Raw genomic sequence first — 19,996 nt, 5'->3', positions numbered from 1 at the left:
TAATCCTCAAAGCAATGTTCTAACAGCTAATGTAGAAGCTGTTCTGCAAACAGAGAAACAAACACTTTATTAACAGTTTTAATAATAAAAGAAATATTGGTCTCCAGAATTTTCTGGACATATATTATTATATATAATATATTGTAGTCCCATAATACAGAGCTTTTAACTAGGTGCTTTGAATTCTGTGTGTGACACCAATGAAATATAGGGTAAACTCTACAATGCAAAGCCCAAACTGTCAGTTTCAGGGCAGAGTAGATGGCAGGAGGACTCACAGGACATGTCTTATCAGATTAGCATGGCTCTTATCACGCCAAAGGGCATGATTCTATAAATACAAACCGTTCAAACGGACTAGCGGAGAAATGGGCTGAGGAAATTTGTAAAGCTATAGTGTCAATGTTTACAGACCTACTAGACAGTAATGGTGGACAAAATGTCATAGCATCACAGTGTTGGAAGACGTGCAAGGTACAAGAGATCATTAAAGGAACAGTAGGTTGTTTTTTTTACTGTACAATTACAGCTTCAAAATCATTGTGATGGTTCACTGACCTGTAATAAGGAGGAAAGAGCTTCTGTCATTGTTACTCTGGGCTCAGAACTCCAGAAACAGCACTATGTAACATTTAGAGCAGGGTAGGAAACAACCCCCTCCCTCTGTCTCCCACCCTCTGGTTTCAGCACAGTGCTGTAAAAGTGAATTGCAATCTAACACTGTAGGAAGCTTTTAAATCTAATTTAATGATTTGTCTTAATGACTGAACAGTCTGATTAACCTAGTTCATAAGTTCATAGTGACACATCCAGGCCACTAGGTGTCAGAATAATGTCTGTTTCACAATGTGAAGGAGACTCATAGATGAAAATAACTGCCTTCCCCTTCAAGTTTTCAGAGGGGATCAAAAAGGCAAAATGCCCTTTTCAGAAGGTTGTAATATTATATTGTCCACTGGTACTGGACCGTGTCAGTTTGTTCATGGCAGCTGAGTAAGATGGAGGTAATAATGATATGTTTAAAAATGAACATGTTGATGTGGTTTAATTAACATAATGTCTGACCTGACTGCGTAGGTCATTCTGTCTGGCCGTAGAGCGCGCATCATACACAGTCTCTGCAGAGATGTCTTGTTCTTCCACTCCTGAGGGAACTTCTCTTTTTCTGGACACTCTGACTCCACAAACTTCTTCCATCGCTTTGCCGAGCCCTCGATATCCCGGTCCAGGTTACGGAACTCATCCATGGCACAGAGAGACTGCAACATAATGGAATGGTACGTTTAATAGTAATAATTAACAGAATATGCAATAATAGTACAGAATAGATGGTGTTTAGACCTTAAAGGAACATTAGGTTGCAGAGCGTAATTCACTTTTACCGCACTGTCCTGAATTCAAGAGTGAGGGTTCTTACACAGAGCAGTTTTTGCAGTGTTGAGCACTGTTATTCCTTTATGTTAGAAGCAGAATACATGCTTATTCTGAAAAGTCTCCAAACGTTTGCTGTCCAGAGGAAATGTTTGCTTTTGTTCGCCCTCAATTTCTATGTTAGAGATCCACAGATACATTAATAAACCTGCATTAGCCTTTAAATGAATAATGCATAAGGGGCTCATTTCATATGCGCTCTATATTGTGGGCATGCATGAGTGGTACTTCCTGGTGTTCGTCTGAAAGAAGGCCACAGACAAAAAAGAAGGCCCAGGAGGAGAGAACAGGTTCAGCATCGCCATCGGTGAGTGTCAAGGTGTTAATCTAATCTAACTGCAAAGCAAATTGTCTTTATGCGGCTCAAATTGCTGAGCAAACATTAGAGTTCCTTCATAACAGAGAGGCGTTAAAGTGCTGAGGCAGCAAGACAAATGCTTCCTTATTGTGTGGTTATATTTGTCGAAGAGCAGCACTGTGACATACGCCACTCGCCTTGAGTTCAGGAGCAGCTGGCCCAACCTAAAGGTGCAGAAAACGGCAGGAAGCCCATGCTTCATAATAAGCTTCAATTATGGAAAACAGGACGTTTCCCTGCTTCAGTTTAGTAGACTCTGTCTTTCTTTCTCTCTCTCCAACACTAACAGGGCTCTTCTCTGACTTAACTGGGTTTGAAAGGTTTCTCTCAGCTCTGTGGGCAGTACTAATGTAGTTGTCTAAGTCTCATATCTCCACATACAAAATAAAGCAATTCAGAGAGCAGCAGCAATGATGAAGCTTTGATGATGCCACTAAAATACAGCATTACTTGAGTTTGTGCTAAATTATGTATAATAAACGATCTGAGGAACCATTATCATAATACTATGTGAATAATATGTCAGTGGAAAAGCACCATTGTCAAGGTTTTACAATTATCTCTCTCCCAATGTTTTCTTATGAAATAAATGGTATTAATAAGCAGACTGTACCCACTTGGCTGCAATAACAGCTTCTACTCTTCTAGGGAGGCTTTACACAGAACCTCGAATCACTGCAGGTGAGGATTTGAGGGCATTCAGCCAAGAGAACATAAGTGAAATCAGGTACTGATGGAGGATGATTAGTTCTGGATCATAAACACCAGTCCAGTTCCTTAAAGTACTGGATGGAGCTTTATCAGTCCAGAGAACACAGATCCTTTCTATTGCTGCACAGCCCAAAGTTGTCAGCTTTATACCCCTCTATCTGACATTTAGCACTGTGTACTGTGACCATAGACTCATACATGACAATACTTTTATAAATGGACACAATTCATTGGTTGAAGTCACATGTATTATTTATCTATCTATCTATCTATCTATCTATCTATCTAGATCTAGAGCACAGCACTAATCTAAACAGATGGGACAAATTAATAAATACATACAGTATATCTCATACACACTCCTCTCCTTGCACTGAAGAGAGCCTTACAACACTACTACTGCCTCTTTGTGTCATGTTTCAAAATGTAGGGAAGAAGACCATTATACGCTGTTAGCCATATTAGCATTTTCATTGTAGGTCTTAATTGAAAACTGTTTGCACGTTAGACTCCAACGCATTTATCTGCTCTTGTGTACCAAATCTAAGTGAATTATTCATACACTGATGATAAAACTCATCCCTGTTTACAGGGTAAATAATCTGATCCTGCTGTCCCTGGTTTCTGAGTGTATTAAAGCGTGTATTCTTGGAGTATAATGTTTTATCACAGAAGTGTCTGCCTAAATTATTTCTTTAGGCTTAAAGTTTAATAAAGCAGTCCTCCTTGTCTGAAAACATGAGTGATCAGTGAGTTTCCATGCTGAGACAGAATCCCAAATGTTTCCCTACAACCTCTGTAGGGCACAGTGTAAAATAATGGGTTCTACACTGTGTTGTATGTGGAAAAAAAATTTAATCAGCTATAAGGTTAAAATTTCCCTGTCATGTTAGTGTCTAATTAATGTCTAGGTCCAGTATTTTTTTGTTTTAGTACCTGTGCTGTGCACTATGTAGGAAGTATGCTACTATGTGGGACCTGTACTAACTTAAAAGATGAACTGAGCTCTGTTTAAAAATGTGACACGGATTTTCATGATCCATACTTATATTTCTTTAAACTGAAAATCTAAATTAAAAAAAATAAATAAATAAACAACTTAAACATTAAAGTTTTTATTTGAGTTGTGTGTTTAAGTAATGCATAAGTGCCCAGTATGGCAGCTGCTATACACAGTGATGTCACCTGCAACCCATGGATACAAACTGTGTGTATGCAGCTGAATACATGTGTCAACAATTAATGTATTTTATAGAAAATAAAATGCTGATTAAATGATATGTCTAAAAATGTTTGGACTTACAGTGTAGTTAAACAACAAAACTGCATTTTAAGTCAGTTAGGCAATTATGGGGCTGGCTGCAGTTTTTCAGCTGCACAGAATCTGGCTTTTGTCACATGCCACAAGCATCATGCTACTGTGAGCACATGCAAATTCGTCTGGAAATGTGGGTATTTCCATTTAAATCAATTTAAACCACACAAAGGCACCAATGTGTTTCAGGCCACTTCTGGCAGAGTTTAAATGGCTTGTTAAACTTTTTGGTTTGTTCTCTGGTTTTGCCTTAGCCAAGACTGCACAACTTTTTTGCTTTTATATACATTTTTTATAAACCTTTACCAAGAAGGTTAATGTTCCCAGGTGTGTTGTTGCTCCACCCCAAAAATAAAGGATGTATCGGTTGATGACTTGCCAATAAGAATGAACAAAAATACCCATAATTGTTAGCAAATTACAAAAAATGGTTAAAGGCTCAGACCCATAATTGTAAGTTTCTAAGTTCTGCTTTTAAAGAGTGAGTTGAGAAACTGTCCCAAATCTCACTAGTTTTCATACAAACAACGATAATATATCATCTTGTGTTAACCATAGCTAAGCTGGTTAGCTTTCGTTAACAGTTCTCTTCTCTGGTTTGCCATTATAGTTCAATTTAACTCAAGGTTATTTATTTTCGTCCCCTCAGCTCATAAACCTATACATTTCCCATCACTGCAAAACAACTGTATTGAAACAGACATTTAAACATTTGTATGGCACAAATGTTTTTTAAATTCCGCTTATATAATACCTTAATCCTTTGGGTACTTGTGTTGAAGTAAGCTGGGCTCTTTGTATTGCACAATAGCAACTACAGCACTGCACATCTCAATAGATGCCCTCCATCATTGTGATCGTGCTACTTTGTCCTTGCAAGGTAACTTGTCAAAAACATTCTTCCCATGAACACAAGTCTGTTCTTCACATTCTTGTTACTGAGAAACACTCCATGTCTCACCTTCCCAGCTTAGTAGCATGGTGTGATTTTGGGAGTCTTAGCTAACTAACAGGTAGAACTGGCAGTGAATAAACTGGGAAGAAAGGCTGTGTAAAAATAAGGAAATTGGAGCAATGAAAACAAAAAACAAACAAACAAAAAAAAAAGAACCCCAAATCAGATATATCTGTCAGCTTAAGAGTCTATCAACTACAAGCAACCCAGCCCTGCCCAGACACAGGCATGTTATTTAATACCTAAGCCAAATAGCAAAATAAATTCATCTGCCATGTAGTGGTTGCTTAGGCTGTATAGCAAATGGAGAAGTAAAAAAAAAAAAATAAAAAAAATAAATAAATAAATAAATAAATAAATATATATATATATATATATATATATATATATATATATATATATAAACTCACTAAATATATAAAATTACAAAGATCTGAGAATTAAAAAAAATGAATTAACACATTTGTAAGGGTTCAGTTTTAAATATTAACATGCTTTGAACGCTTTGGGAAACACATGCCATTAAGGTTTAGCTCATTGCTGAACAGATCTGACAAGTGAGTAAACTTCCGCTAAGTGTCATCCTCAGGGACGTGTGCACTAACGCAAGACACACTCTGTTCTACACATCTGAGCATCTGAAGCTGAAAATGCTATGTGCAAATGGGACAGAGCTGTGCATGTGCAATTAGGACTTTCTTCTAGTGCAAGTTGTGATTTGGATGATGTAAGGGTGATGTAAAGTCTTCTGGTAGGCTGCAAAAAATCCATTAAAAAAGCAAATGCATGTATTATAGGTTGCATGTTAGTCAAAGCACAAGCGAATGGCACCCGAGTGCATGAAATATGCAAAGGCTATCTAATGACCTTTACAACAACTCACCTTGATCCCTCCCCACGAGTGATGAGAGAGAAAGTCCACAGGTGATGTAACACCGGGTTGGACAGGATACCTCAGCAGAAAGTCCAATTCAGTGGGGTTGATCTCTTTATTCATCAGTAAAATCTAATAAGACAATGGAGTGCCAGAGAAACAGAGAGAAATTGTGAGAGAAAGAGGAAAGAGAGAGAAGCAGCAGTCAAGTAACCAATTGTCGCTCAAATAAAACCCAAACCAACATAAAATCACATCTCCAAAATGGTATCGTTAGAAAGGAATTTGTTCTACCATAATTTCGTGTAAGGAAATAAGGTTTTATTCCGAATAATACTGGGTTATTCCTATTGGTCTAATGAAAAATCTTTTCAACAGCAATCTGGATACAGGTTGCTCTAATTAAAAATCCTTATATAAAATCATAATTAAATAAACTATCAATTCTGTTTCACCTTGCAGAGGTCTTTAGAAAAGCACATGCTCATCTGTCTCTGAGCTGGAACGCCACCATGACAATGATTGGAAACAGAAAAGCAAATCCAAATGGGAACGATTGTGAATAGGTCTAATGTTCTGAAGTGGCCTTTTCAAAGTCAAACCCACAGAGACACAGTGGCGGGGCTGCAAAGAGCGGCCTGTGCTCGAAACCCTCCAAATGCAAAATAAAGCAGATCTGCAAAGAAGATTAGGTTTAAACTCCTCCAGAGTAATGTGAAATGCTGCAGAAGGTCATAAAACTAATCTTTCATTTTAAGGGGGCAATTCATTATTCACAAGTGATCCAGTTTTCAGACACCTTTGAGATTTTCAATAAATTACTTGATTATTATTCATATTTTAAGGAGAATTCCAAATTTTTGTTTATTTTAATTACTATTTTATGTTCTTCTGCTCTGTTTCACTCAGTATTTTGCTGTGATTCATTTTTAATCACTGGGTGCAAAGAAGAAATATACTGCAGATAGGGCATCAGTCCATCTGAGGGCTTCATACACTCACATCTATGGACAGTGTCGCACAGTCAGTTCACGTACATTTTCAAAGCACTGTAAATTATTATAATCATACACAGGATGAGATGTAAAATATCCTATGACAATACATTAGAGCTTCACATAAGGCACAACCCACTCTTTTCCTACTTGCAGCCACAACATCTCTGTGGTTTATATGCTAAAAAATTATATTGTGATATGTAAATTCATACTTGTAGTCTGAAGATTGTACACAGTTCTGGTAAACTGCCCTATCTATAGCCTCCCTCTTAACCTTCCTACAGCAGCAGGCTCTACAGAGGACACACTGCTGCACATCAGTGTCCTCCTGATTTGTTGTATATTCTGTTAATGTATAGATGTAATGTATAGATCTGTTCATGTATTTTCACTTAGAAAGTAAACAAAGCCTGTGAATGACCACAGGGTTCCAAACCCTTTCATCTAACCATTCAGAATGGTTTATGGTTGATTCATAAAACCCTATGAAATGTAGAAGACAGAAACAAATGCAGATTGCTGCTGTTCTCCGGCTGCTGCGACAGCTGGAAGGGTGGAGCGTCTTGCCTGGAAGGCGAGCTGGGCTGTGTATGTGAGTTTGTCGCACTCGAAGAGGCCACGGGTGGTGTACTGGAAGACTGAGGATGTGATGCTGTCGATTAGATTCAGGACTCTCTGCTTCAGGGCCTCGTCTGGATCTGCTTTCAGGACTGCCTTCTGGAACACTACGCTGAAGGCCTGACTCGCACAAAAACAAACATGCACACACACAACAGGCAGGAAAAAAAGAACAGATTAGAAACCGACTCCAAATATTTCCATTGTGGGGCAATTATTCAGGGAGCTGTTTTTCTGTCTGACTCAAATGAGGCGTTTTAGAAAAGCTTTTTTTTTTTCCTTGCAAAAGATCGCGTTTCGTGCATAAATTTGTAGATGAGGAAAAAGCAATTATTTTCTGATAGCTGCAGATTGTATCTTGTCACAGCATGGGGACAGGCTGGATGTATGAGAATGGCTTTCAACACAGAACACCAGCAACTTAATTATGCATTTTTAATCTATCTTCCGCTAATGCTTAAAAAAAGGTGTGCATATTAAAATACACAGGCCAACCAACTTTACCTATAAATCTCTTTCATAAATCCTGACATCTTGTCCATATTACAAGGCAGTCGGCAGGTTTTCTATTATTGTGAGTTTGGCTTGCGCCTTGAGACTATGACAGTGGATTGTATTAAATGTCAGGTTTTCCAATAGGTGAAAGGCTGAGGCAGAGAGAGTGTGTGTGTGTGAGAGAGAGAGAGAGAGAAAGAAAAACACAATAAACTGTATCTTGAGAGCAAACTGAATCAGATGGTGTGGTGCAGGAAATAAACAAAGAGACCAGAGAGAGAGAGAGATAAGGAGAGAGAAAGCTTGCATCAGAGTTCAGGGTCAATAGCGAGGGCTACCTTGAGAGAAAACTGGTACATGGGGTGGATTTTATTGAGGTCGTTCATGATGAAGTAGAGGAGGGAGGCTCGGGCGGCTGCCGGACGGTAGTGCTCCCTCGCCTCATTGATTTTGGCCTCCGTCACCTTCGCTTCCTTCACCTAAATCAGCACATGGTTACAAACAAACACATACACACACACACACACAAAAACACACAGGGGTAAACACTATGGCCGTTAACATGTCAATGAATTGTTCACAACAGACCAAGGTCTGCTGACACTAGCATTGAACAGCAGCATGTAAAAGTGCTTTATAAGCTGATTCCTCAAATGCTACAAGAGGTAAACATGTCAAGCACAATAGGTCTTTTTCATTCATGTCCGATTTACATTTACATTACAGCGAACCAAGGGGTCATGTTTATTTTCGACAGGTTTTTACAGTGGTTTCACAATGGTTTCCTAATGCACCCTATTAAGTGTATGTATGTCTAGTCATGTGGTGTGAGTTTCCCAAGAGTTGTTCACTCATATGATATGTATAAAATATACTGTATCTTTAGCACACCTCATGTATAAGCAGGATTTAAAGATGTGAAGATGTTGGATAGCATAGTATATAAAACCAAATTAAGTACTAAAACTCTAACTGTTTGAAAATGTAGTGATGAACGGACCAATAAAAATGCTCCACTACAAAATACAATCATTTTACATTGACTTCTATTAAAAGTTCAGATGTTTTCTTTCCTTCGAATGTATACTTGCAATTTTGTTTTTCATTGGAAAGCACAAATAAATATTTTAATCCCATATTATAGTATTTATAATAGTCACGTATTGCCTGCTCTACACTGTGTGTATTTGAGGGCGGATTCTGATTATGAATCTGATTATGAAATAAAAAAAAAACTTGTTTACATCATTAAAATGTCCTGGATGCCCCTGATATATTCATTAATAGTGTACTCCACCTTTTCTTCGATCTCTGCGGCTGTGCGTTTGGTTATCTCCAGGTTCTCCACAAGCTCTGTGTCTCCTAGGAAGTTTCCGGAAGCGGAGGAGAGACGGGAGAGCAAATTATCTTCAAGAGTTTTCAAAGTGATCTTGAAGCCATTCTGCTGCTTCGTGAGGTTGGACTAAAAAAACAAGACACACAGAGAGAAAAATCACAGAGCTGTGGTAAAAGCAGCTAATAAGCGAGGCCATGGAGAGCGGGTTAGCAGGGGCAGCAGAGGGCAGCTCAAAGACGCCACTGATCGATACACACTGCATCTGCAAACAGCAAACATGAAGGAAAGCTCGGGGTGGATTAACTGACTTCCACTCGGTGAAAGACATCAAACTGCATCCAGCCTTCATAGAGCCTTGTGTGACAGGACTGTCAATGCAGATAGATCTATACACTGTATTCGGATAGAGCAGCAAACATCAGCACAAACATGTAAATGAACAGACACATGCACGGCTCAGCACAGGCATAAAGATTTACCAGCACAATTTGGCTGGTGGGGTTACTTATTTAAAGGAATACTTTTAAAAGCATGGTTTGGGCAAAACAGAAAAGGTAATCTAAGCTGTTGTAGTTGTATAATGCAGACTATAAATTCTGTAAGATGGATTTTTGGTGTCTGGCTGTTTGAATTATTAATATTTTCTTATTAGCTAACAACAACTGGGGGAAGCCATATAGCTAACATTACCACTAGCTGAATATCTGTGTAGATCTACATTAATTCTTCAAGCCATCGCTACAAAAAAGAAATAGAATAACTTGTGTAACAGTATCTACTAGAAAAGATGATGACCACAAGCTAATGGCTACATTTAGCAGGCTAACAACCTGGAAATCTTTATATTTTTAAGCTTAAATGATTGAAAGGAATAAACTCTTTGGCGTCCATTTTAGTAAGTACAAAAACTGAACCCACAGCTTAAACATAAGTCACAATAATGCTGGTTTGGTTGTTCTAGTTAGATTGCTGCATATTGCTAGGTTAGCAGTCAGTATCTTTTTCTACAAAATGGAGTCCCAGTGGCAGTATGATGCATTTCCGTAAAACATACCAAGTACTGCAGACCTTTTCAGAAATTTCCAAAATTCTTTCAGTATTTTTAACAAATTAATATCATGAAACATTTATAAATTGTAGTCAAGTGAGTCAAACCCAAACATTATTAGGCTCCTTTCCATAAGCACAGAGGAAGGAAGGAATGTAAAAATTCACACTGTGAGCACTGTGGGATTTTTACTTATGAAGTTCCACCTTTACTAATATTAATGCAAGGTATCTAGCTGGAATAATTTGCGCTCGGACTTCAATGACCTTGACCTACTCATAACCTTTAGCCAAAGAGGAGGAAGCAGGCCGCGTCTAAGCAGTAATCTTAATGAGTCTCTAATTAACAACCAATATTCTGAATGCGATTTGCCCAGACCCTCAAAAACAAACAATTAACTAGTCTGCACCATATTTAATTGGAATTAAAACGAGATAACACACCCATAATTTCAAGCAAATAACGATGCAATGCAGCAGCATATTTGGTTAAGTTAATTTAAGTTGAGGAGCTTTTTTTTTTTCCTCATTAGAGCCAGACACACGCCTGCAGAGTTGAAGATGACATTTGGAGTCTACAGGCCTTTCCTGATCTTTAGCATGGGGCGCAGGGGAAGGCCTATTTGCAGACTCCAACACTACAATTTCTAGAGATTCTTTCAATAAACATTATTCAAAGAGGATTCTGTAATGTAACAAGCATAACCCAGAGTAAATCAGTGGTGGGGGGAGTCTCTGGGGTGTTACATAAGACCATTTTATAAACTGCAGCAGGCCTTTCACAGCAAAGCAGCAAGGTAGGGCACAACTGACAATCACTCCCACACCACTCTGAAGAAAGAGCATGCCATTTTCATGCTTTTTCTCCCCCAACTTTCAATATTAATTAAGGTGATAAGAGAGTTCTGTGTTCTCTTTCTTCTCTCTGTAGCTTCTCAGTGCACCGCTAATTAACCGAGCTTCATTAATTCACATTTCAATTTTACAGTTTCACTGAAGGGACATGCAGCTCAAAAATAAGCACAGCCATGTTCCAGGTATTAAATAAACACATAGATTTTCCCACAGCTGAAGGCCTCCCAGTTCCAACTTAAGCTTATCCTTTGGGGGAGGGTCCTGGGGGCAAAATTAGATGAGAATAAAACAAGCAAGAGTGAAACACAATTGCCCTTCCCCACCTCTGTCATTGAGCTACTGACAAGAGTTGTCAAATTATCTGAAGTTTGGATCTTTGAAAAGCCTGCCGTCAGCAATGTTGGGCTTGCGTGAAAGCCGATTTCTGATTTTACGGGTGGAGCTAATGAGAGCAGAGCGGAAGCCTTGAGAGCTGGATGCTTTAATTGTACAGCAGTGGCAACGGCAGCGGCCGCATAATCTAGAACGCCGGCCTCATTTGTGGCTGAGGTTTTGATTGAGTCAGTTTCATGTGATTACTTCCATTTGCATAAAATGTTTGCCATAGCCTTTAGAGGAACCTCACCATTCATTACTCAAACAGCGTGGCTAGGCTGAAAAGGACCATACTTCAGCAATACCAAGCATGAACCACCCAATAATCTCATTAGAATGGAGGTTATGAGAGGCAGGAAATGTTCCAAGGATTCTGCAGGACTGAACGTTTTTTGTTATTACAAAGCCCAGCTTAGGTGATTGACTATTCGCTGGCTATTATTGTAATGTGACTAATTATCTCCGAGTTCAGCTCAACTACACATCAGAAACCGATGAATCCAATTAAGTTCAAAAACGCCTCTCCAAAAAGCCACCAATTAGCTCCCATCCCACTCAACTTTCCCTTAGACAAAGCAGGCAGGGATAAGCCCATATCAAAGAAGCGGCTCCCGCTTTTAATGAAAGCCTCTGTGATGTTCCTCAGAGCGGACTTTTGTGAGGAAAAGCATATTTGTCCCATCAGTGCAAATCGAGGAGCCCGTGATAAAAACCCAATAGATGTTAAAGAAAAAAAAAGAAAAAAGACATTTTGTCTCACCTTTAGCTCCTCTAGGTCCGGTCTCTCCATGCTGACCACTGCAGCCAGAAGCTGGTCCTCCAGGCCGTCACGGGTTACCGTGAAGTTGATCAGCGTGCACTGGGCCTGCAGCTCTGGCTGGTAGTGTGGGTTAGCCAGCTTAGTGTGCAGAATGAGTCGGAAACCAGGGTTGTACTCACACTCCTTATCACCGATCTTTATGTAGCTGTGGTAAATGCAGTTACATTTTATTTGGGAGTGCTTGCACAATTGGGAGAAAAAGCTAACACTGAGACTACATTTTATATACATATAAAACTCAGTGACACATAAGTTCGTCTCACTTATCTTTTTATAATTTTCATTTCATTTCTGTCATTTAATGGTATTAACAATGTCAATTTTCATTTTATTTAACAAACAAAAAATTAAATAGTTTGAAAATGGGAATGCTTTTGAGATCCATTAAGAAAAAAGTGTTGTAAAACATGTGCATTCAGTTGTCCAATATTGGGAATAATATTGTATTAAACATTTGTGTGAGATTTGGCTTAAATTATTTAAAGTTTAAATTAAACCAACCCTATAACAGCTATGTTTAGAGACTTACCGTCCCTTCTTTATGGTTTCTCGTCCAAGCAGGGGGCCGAGCACTGGATCCACAGTCTCCTCCAGATTCTCGATGAGGACGACCTCACCTGCGGATAAAGCCCTCTCAATGGAGTCCAGATAGCTGCAAACAAACAAAAGGGGACCCAAGCATAGCAGACCATGAGCAATAAATTATGGAGGTACCACATACAAAATATTTTATCTCTAGAGAAGGGCAAAGGCATTCACCCTCTCTGGCCAATCCTGATGACCCGAAGGTCATCTCCATATTTATTTTTAATCCACTTGATCCCTTGGAGCTGAGGGTCCACCATGAGGGGCCATCGCTCGCAGCTGGTGAGGATTGTGGCGTTTTCTGTGGACATCCTGTCTGCTGGAAGCCCCTCGTTCTGCCAGGCTGCAAGGTCCGCATCGTCCATCAGCATGGTGAGAGGGTCCAGGCCTGGGGTGACTGGGATAGGTACCTAGAGAGTGAGAAGATAACGAGAAGTGAGTCACTGTACTCAGTTTGCAGCTCCTAAAGCCAGGAGTAAACAATATTAGAAAAGCAAACAAAGTGAGCAAACAGTCATCCACATCTCATTCAGGAGCTGTAGAGATTACAAGCTTAAGATGATTGAAAAGCTTTCTATTGTTTTGCTTTGGGGTAGGCAAGCTGGGGCTACAGGAAGATCGAAGGAAGCAAACAAAGCCCTGCTTTGTTAATATGAATGTCATGGTAATCCTGGTTACAGTAATGTCTTACAGCATGTTAGAGTGGCCCCTATCCACAGTAAATAGTCCCTGACTCAGTAGCTGTATAAACCTGAGCTGTTAGACAGACCGTAAGCTTGCTGAGATATGGCTTCCATGTGTTGTCCATTAGCTCGTGACGGTAACGCTTGGTGAAGTAACCCAGATAAGAGACGAAAGCAGTGATGAGAAGAACATCCCCACACAGAGTTCTCTCCTGGTGTTTAAAGTTAGCAACAGCCTCAGCCCAGCGCACATTCTCTGATGCCAAACCTCCGACCTGAGGACAGCAAAGAACAAGTGTTCAACTATGCAAGGGATTTTGTTGAATGTTTGCAATTACTTGCAATATAAACCTTTTTTATTATTGTATAAAGGCAAAACATTAGGGCCTGTAGGACCTTGTCTGAAATACCAATATTCTGGAAAGGAATTAAAAAATGCCAAGTGGTTCACATGGATACCGATGTGCATACTGATATTTTATTACTACACCTGTGTTTATCATTTTGGACATTCACTTCATTTATAGCTTTCAATAAATCATTTGAAAACTATGATTCTGTAGCATTTTTGTGAAACACATCAAAGTAATTCAATGTAAAATGTGTCAATTGTCATTTTACAATGTAATTATGGCTGTGCCATATCGTATTGTTCACGATAATATCGTCACAGTTTTAAAATGATATAAAAAAAATCATAATCATGATAATCATGATATTCTGACTTGTTTACATAACTCAGCACAGCAACTATTCTGTGTTTATTTTTTTTATTTACTTGAAGTTTTAAGGTTACTTTTTGTAAGTCATTTTCTGCACTTTGGTTGTGTGGTATATTTATGCTACATTATTGTTTTATACAAAATGAGAATCCTGGTAAGTTACAGTTTACAAAATAAGCAAATGTTTACAGATTTTATATATAATAGTATAGCACTGATTTTGTTTCAATGGTGTGTTCTTAAAATTAATAAAACTATTTTTCAGTGTTTTTTCATATCACCAAGAATATTGTTATTGCCAAAATACCCTGAAATATTTTGATATTATTTTAGGCCCATATCGCCCTCCCCTAATAGTAATAATACATCATTAAATATTACTACTTAATTTTTTAGGTTACTTTTGTTGAATAACATGACAACTGTCATTTTTAATATTACATAATAACTACCATAAAATGACAGTAGAGCAGGAGAATGTTTGTACTTTTAATTATTTTAAAGTCACAATGATTCCAAACGTATGAAGAGTAAAATACATACATTTTAGGCACCAGAGATTATGAGATTTAAAAAGCTATTTATCTGAGCAGTAAGGTTTTATTCGCTAAAAAAGAAATAACATTATTCCAGTGAGTGTGATATTCTGTGTGTAAATGTGTTAGTTTAACTTTTTCCAAATCTCTCTTTGTGGCAGTCCGTATTATTTGAGGTTATCATCCAATACCTAGTTTTAAATAATGATTTTAAATAATGGGTGCTGTTGATTTAACACCTTCATGCAATCAATCTGAACAAAACATTGTTCTTCAAACTCACTCACACCTACTACTTTATAGTTATATGTTTCATATTATTATTTTTTTCTATTTACTGTGATTATATATAATTTTATACAAGCACCACACTTATTGAGAAGGCGTTAGTTTAAATATATATAATTATCTTAGGTCCCTAAGACTTCTGCACAGTACTGTACATATAAATAATAAAATCAATAATAAAAAACAAACAAACAAAAAACAACAAAAAGTTTTGAATATGTCAGGATTGAGTGGTAAGAGCCACTCTGCCATTAAGCAGGAGCAATCTTGATTGATTTTGCTTATGTAGGCTGGAGGGAAGCATCTACATTATTGTCGTGCGCATGTGTCTGCTTTTCCTAGCAGGTAATTAAGACCTGAGATGCCAACAGATTCAGCCTGGATTTATTCATATCCTCGTCATCTTAGCAGGAATCCATCGGCTTCCGGAGGAGTGCGCAGTGCCGCTGCCAAAGGCTCCGAGTGTGTGCGTGTGTGTATGTGTGTGTTTGGGGAGGGGAGGCTCACCAGGCGGTTGGCGAGGGAGATTGTGCGTGCTGTGGTCTCGGCCTCTTGCTGGCACTTTAGCTTGTCTGCTGTGGCTTTCTCAAACTTCGCCGTCAGCTTCGCCAAGTTCTCATTAAGGTGCTGTCAGGGGGAGAGGAGGAAAAAGGTGTATGTGGAGTGGGGGGTTTATTAAGAGTGGGAGAGAGAGACACAGACAGCAGCGGAGCAGCCACACTTTTAAAGTTCTACAAGGTAACAAATAAGTTCATCTCAACCGGGGAAAAAAAAGTGTACCTGAGAAGTCCTGAAAAGTTAAAGGAAAGTTCAAGGGAAGCAAGTTTGACAAAGAAGCCTCTCAGCTCCAGCAATAAGCAACGGCACAAAAGCAATTAGGAGGTGAAGACAGATGTCTCACTTTACTTGCACTGAGTTATAATGCTGCAATCTGTGTCTTCTCAATTTTAACTGACATGCCTCAATTCCAAGATGGAACGGTTAGTATGAAATGCTAATTTAAACAGAAGTTCTGAAACTCTGTACTGGTTCATTTACAAGTGGTACAGGTGAACTAACAATATATCACATTCTGTCCGACCTTGGAATGGAGGTCTGCACACAGAAAAATTACTGGATTAAGAACACCTACCTTGTATCTACACTCATTGTCCATTTTATCAGCTCCAATGACCATACAGAACCACTTTGTAGTTTTACAATTACAGTCTGTAGTTCACCTGTTTCTCTGCATCCTTTCTTATCCACTATCACCCTGCTCTCCAATGCACAGGACTCCCACAATACTACAACAGGGTAGTCCGCCAACCAAAAACATCTAGCCACCAGTGTACTGTGTCCACTGATAAAATACTGGAAAATGACCAACACAAACTGTGCAGGGACAGATGACTGGCTGTCTCTGACTTTACATCTACAAGGAGGACCAATGGGGAGTGTGTGTCTAACAGAGTGGCTAGTGAGTGGTTACAAACTCAAGCAGCACTGCTGTGTCTGATCCACTCCCAATCGTACCAGCTCAACACACACTAAAACACCACCACCATTTCAGTGTCACTGCAGCACTGAGAATGATCCACCACGCAAATCGTTCCTGTGGGGGTCCTGACCACTGAAGAGCAGGGTGAAATGGGGATAAGAAACTATGCAGAGAAACAGGTGGATTAAAGTCTGTAATTGTAGAACTTTTTATAGGTTAACACAATATAGCCTGTGGTCATTTCTAAAAACTCGCACTCAGGGGGATGCAGAGGAATGAAAAAGCCCATGGTCTCAGCTATCTTACATTGATTTTGGCTTTGATGATGGAGAGTTTCTCCTGAGCTGAGGCTAGCTCTGCGTTGGCCTTGTTCAGGGCTTGTCTCTTGGGCTCCACTTCACAGTAAACCTCATAGAACTTCACTATGTTTATGACCCAGGAGCACAGGCCTGCCGCAGCGTTGGACTTAGATGCTACCAGCTCTGGCTTAAATTCAGGGTCCTGCAGGTAGGGCTGGATGGCTTTCAGGCAGTTCTCATGGATGTTCTCCTTGTTGAAGTTGATCAACGAGTCCAAGAAGGCGTCCACTTTGGCCATCATCACCTTGGCGGCTTTCCAGCTGCGGTCCTTTGGAAGCCGACCTCCAGGAGCCATGAGGACCATGACTGCAGCAGTAACATTTGTAACAGCAGCCACAGGAGAGCCAAAGGACTTCAGCTCTGTCAGGTTGTTCTAAAATGCAAAACCATATTAAAATTAATCAAATAATGTATTGTGCTAAAGTCGGGGACCATCATTCATATATTTTAATTTAGAGTCAAATGCAGTATTAAGTAATTGATTTTTCTGAGGATAAAGCAGTTGCACACAGCAGGGGAGTTTAAAAAAAATGATAAGCTAAAATATATAGTGAAGACCAGGTAGGATGTGAAAAGCAATATTTTTTCTGAGAAAATGACAAAGACTAACATTTAATGAAAAAATTGTAATTTGAAATATAAGCAATTTATTCTGGCATTCTCAAAAAGACCTGACCACCCCTCAATCACACGTCAGGGTGGGGGACCCTATCAATACACAGTATATACACCTATCCAAGCACTAATACACTACTAATTTTAAAGCAGATGAACATATAAAACACAACTTTTAGGCACATTTGAGGCCGATCAAACAACTTTCCCACATATTAGCGTGACAAACTTCTTTTTGCCAGACCACCTACCGGGCTGGCTTAAAAAAGGCATTTTTCCTTACTCACTGACTCCTAATGCTGAAACGCATGTGCACAAGTAGGAATCCTATTTCACCTTCTGCTGTTAGTTCGGCCATATTCCATAAGGTGGCGCTACTATATCGTCTTTTGTTAGTTCAGCCATATTTCACATAGTGCTTTTCCACCAATGAGGGAATGGTTCCAGTTCATGAACTAAATTTGGAACCATTCGACCCATTTCCATAAACTGGTTCGCGAACCAGAAAAATTTGTTCCCAGAACCAAAGTAGAGTATGTTCTTCAGCTTGAACCATGGTTTTGTCCATGGGCATATCCAGGTTCAGTAAGTTAAGTATGGGCTCAGAACCTCACACAAAGCGTTATCACCCAGTGGAGTTGGACAGGATAATTTATAATGTTTCATATAAATAAAAATTAGGAAGTAAATCAGGAACACGCTCTGTTTGTGTGTGTTTCTTGGGCTGTGTTTGGCTCTGTGATAGTTATGTTACTCCGCTGTTCTCAAGCTCAGCACAATGGCTCAGAACTCGGCAACATTTACACATGCATTATATTTCACAGAGAGAGAAGGAATTCTGAATTTGTCTTATTTCATATGAGTGTATGTCTTTGTGGTGGGGAGACATTTTGTGGCATTAGTGTGCTTATAAAACTCCATATAGCTGTGCTCAGCCTCCTTAAATTTTATGTGCTTTACTCTAAACAGTTACATTGATTAAGTAAGTAACTGTAATTCTTAAAATCAACAAAACATTCATGGTTTTCTTTGTTTCTTTTTTCTTGTTTTATAAACTAATCTTGAATTTCTACCATATTGTGAAATTTGACCTTGTTGAGTGTGTTGAGGGCCTCCTGGGCTGCTACAAGTGCGGGCTCAGCCTTGGCCAGGTCCTCCTCGCAGTCCCTCTGCTTTCGGCTCACCACCACAGCAATGCTGGCCACCTTTTGCTCCTCTTCATCGGCCACAGCTTTCTCTCGGCTCACTTTCTCCGTCTCCACACCAACCACCTGAATCAGCCTGTCTGCGTCCTCGTTTTTCTGCTTCAGGTCCACCTCCTGAGCTGCAAGCTTGGCCTTCAGGTCATCCACCTGCCCATACACAGGATACAAGAATAGTTTAGAAAAAAAAGAGGTTGTCATGCTAATGGAAGTTACATATACACTATAGATAAGTCAAAAAATGTATAGACGCTTATTTGAATTACTGAATGAAGCCATTTAAAGTGATTACAGGTGTTCAGTTACATAAATACACACAAATACCCACATTTTAAAAACTATAATGACCACATAAATGTCAATTAAACTGGGCATTGACATATACGCAGTAACCACACAAACATGTGTGAGGGGTAGGAGCGGTGAATTGTGGAGCAGTGGAATGATGTAAAAACCTCTCATACTTTTTAGATGAGTTAGATTGGTGTTTCTGATTCAGAATTTATCATCCAACCATTATCAGTACTTGACCACACAGATGTGCTCACTAAAGCCTAAATGCTATTAATATGTGTACAAATACATTTTAAAGCATGTTTGCATAGTATATAGCTGTAATTAAAAACTCAAACATCTTCCTGTTTCTTCCTAATTCTGTCATTTTATAGTAACTGTTCCATAGCAATATATATATATATATATATATATATATATATATATATATATATATACACATAGAAAAAATGGTTCAATGATTCTAACATTGAAATAACCATTTTTAAGGCTTCTACACCACACCTTGCACATTCTTTTGGGTATAATATTATCCCCAAGGACAGAACAAGTTAATGCACATGTTTTGCGCCATGTTTACTTGATGGAACTCATAACGAATGCAGTAGCGAATAAATTTATCTTGCAATTTTAAAACTACTTAATTTTTCGGTTAAATTTAGGCTGGAAAAACAAGGCGGAGTGTCATTTTTAATCCTAGGCAACAGTTACCATAAAGTTTCAATTACAATTATACATTACAAAAAACTTTTATACATCTATTAAATCCTCACTGTAATGTCTGACATGTAGTGTAAATCCCTCTCAGAAGACATATGTTTACATATATACTTGTTTTCAAAGGTATTTCAAATATAACCCATAACATTATCTGTAATAATTAATCCTTGTGCAATAAAATGTGCAGAAGTGGGGTTCCCTGTAGAGGGTTCATTGTAGTACCCTATAGTACAGATAGTCATGTTATCATAACGTGAGCTTTGGAACAGAGCACTGTATACAGCACATTCCGTAAGCTGTATTTGTCGTTGACACTAAACATAA

The 19,996-nt window shown here is 38.8% G+C and overlaps 1 protein-coding gene across 2 annotated transcripts in view; it reads right to left on the bottom strand.

Moving 5' to 3' along the window:
* Window positions 1-19,996, bottom strand: part of dnah9 (dynein, axonemal, heavy chain 9) — a 166,469-nt gene that overhangs the window by 35,969 nt on the left and 110,504 nt on the right. The window contains exons 50-61 of one of the 2 annotated variants that reach the window (XM_066665380.1): window positions 18,548-18,808; window positions 16,789-17,214; window positions 15,510-15,629; window positions 13,543-13,731; window positions 12,948-13,183; window positions 12,718-12,840; window positions 12,129-12,333; window positions 9,053-9,217; window positions 8,094-8,234; window positions 7,210-7,380; window positions 5,654-5,776; window positions 1,066-1,259 (exon numbers count right to left, since the gene is read on the bottom strand). In XM_066665380.1, coding sequence (XP_066521477.1) covers window positions 1,066-1,259; window positions 5,654-5,776; window positions 7,210-7,380; window positions 8,094-8,234; window positions 9,053-9,217; window positions 12,129-12,333; window positions 12,718-12,840; window positions 12,948-13,183; window positions 13,543-13,731; window positions 15,510-15,629; window positions 16,789-17,214; window positions 18,548-18,808 — 2,354 coding nt within the window. Of the gene's footprint in view, window positions 1-1,065; window positions 1,260-5,653; window positions 5,777-7,209; window positions 7,381-8,093; window positions 8,235-9,052; window positions 9,218-10,009; window positions 10,125-12,128; window positions 12,334-12,717; window positions 12,841-12,947; window positions 13,184-13,542; window positions 13,732-15,509; window positions 15,630-16,788; window positions 17,215-18,547; window positions 18,809-19,996 lie in introns of those variants that run through there. The other variant, XM_066665379.1, reaches the window with a different exon arrangement.

Source organism: Hoplias malabaricus, chromosome 3 (genome assembly GCF_029633855.1).
Source record: "Hoplias malabaricus isolate fHopMal1 chromosome 3, fHopMal1.hap1, whole genome shotgun sequence".
Lineage (NCBI taxonomy): Eukaryota > Metazoa > Chordata > Actinopteri > Characiformes > Erythrinidae > Hoplias > Hoplias malabaricus.
This window is presented reverse-complemented; position numbering and strand designations above follow the sequence as displayed.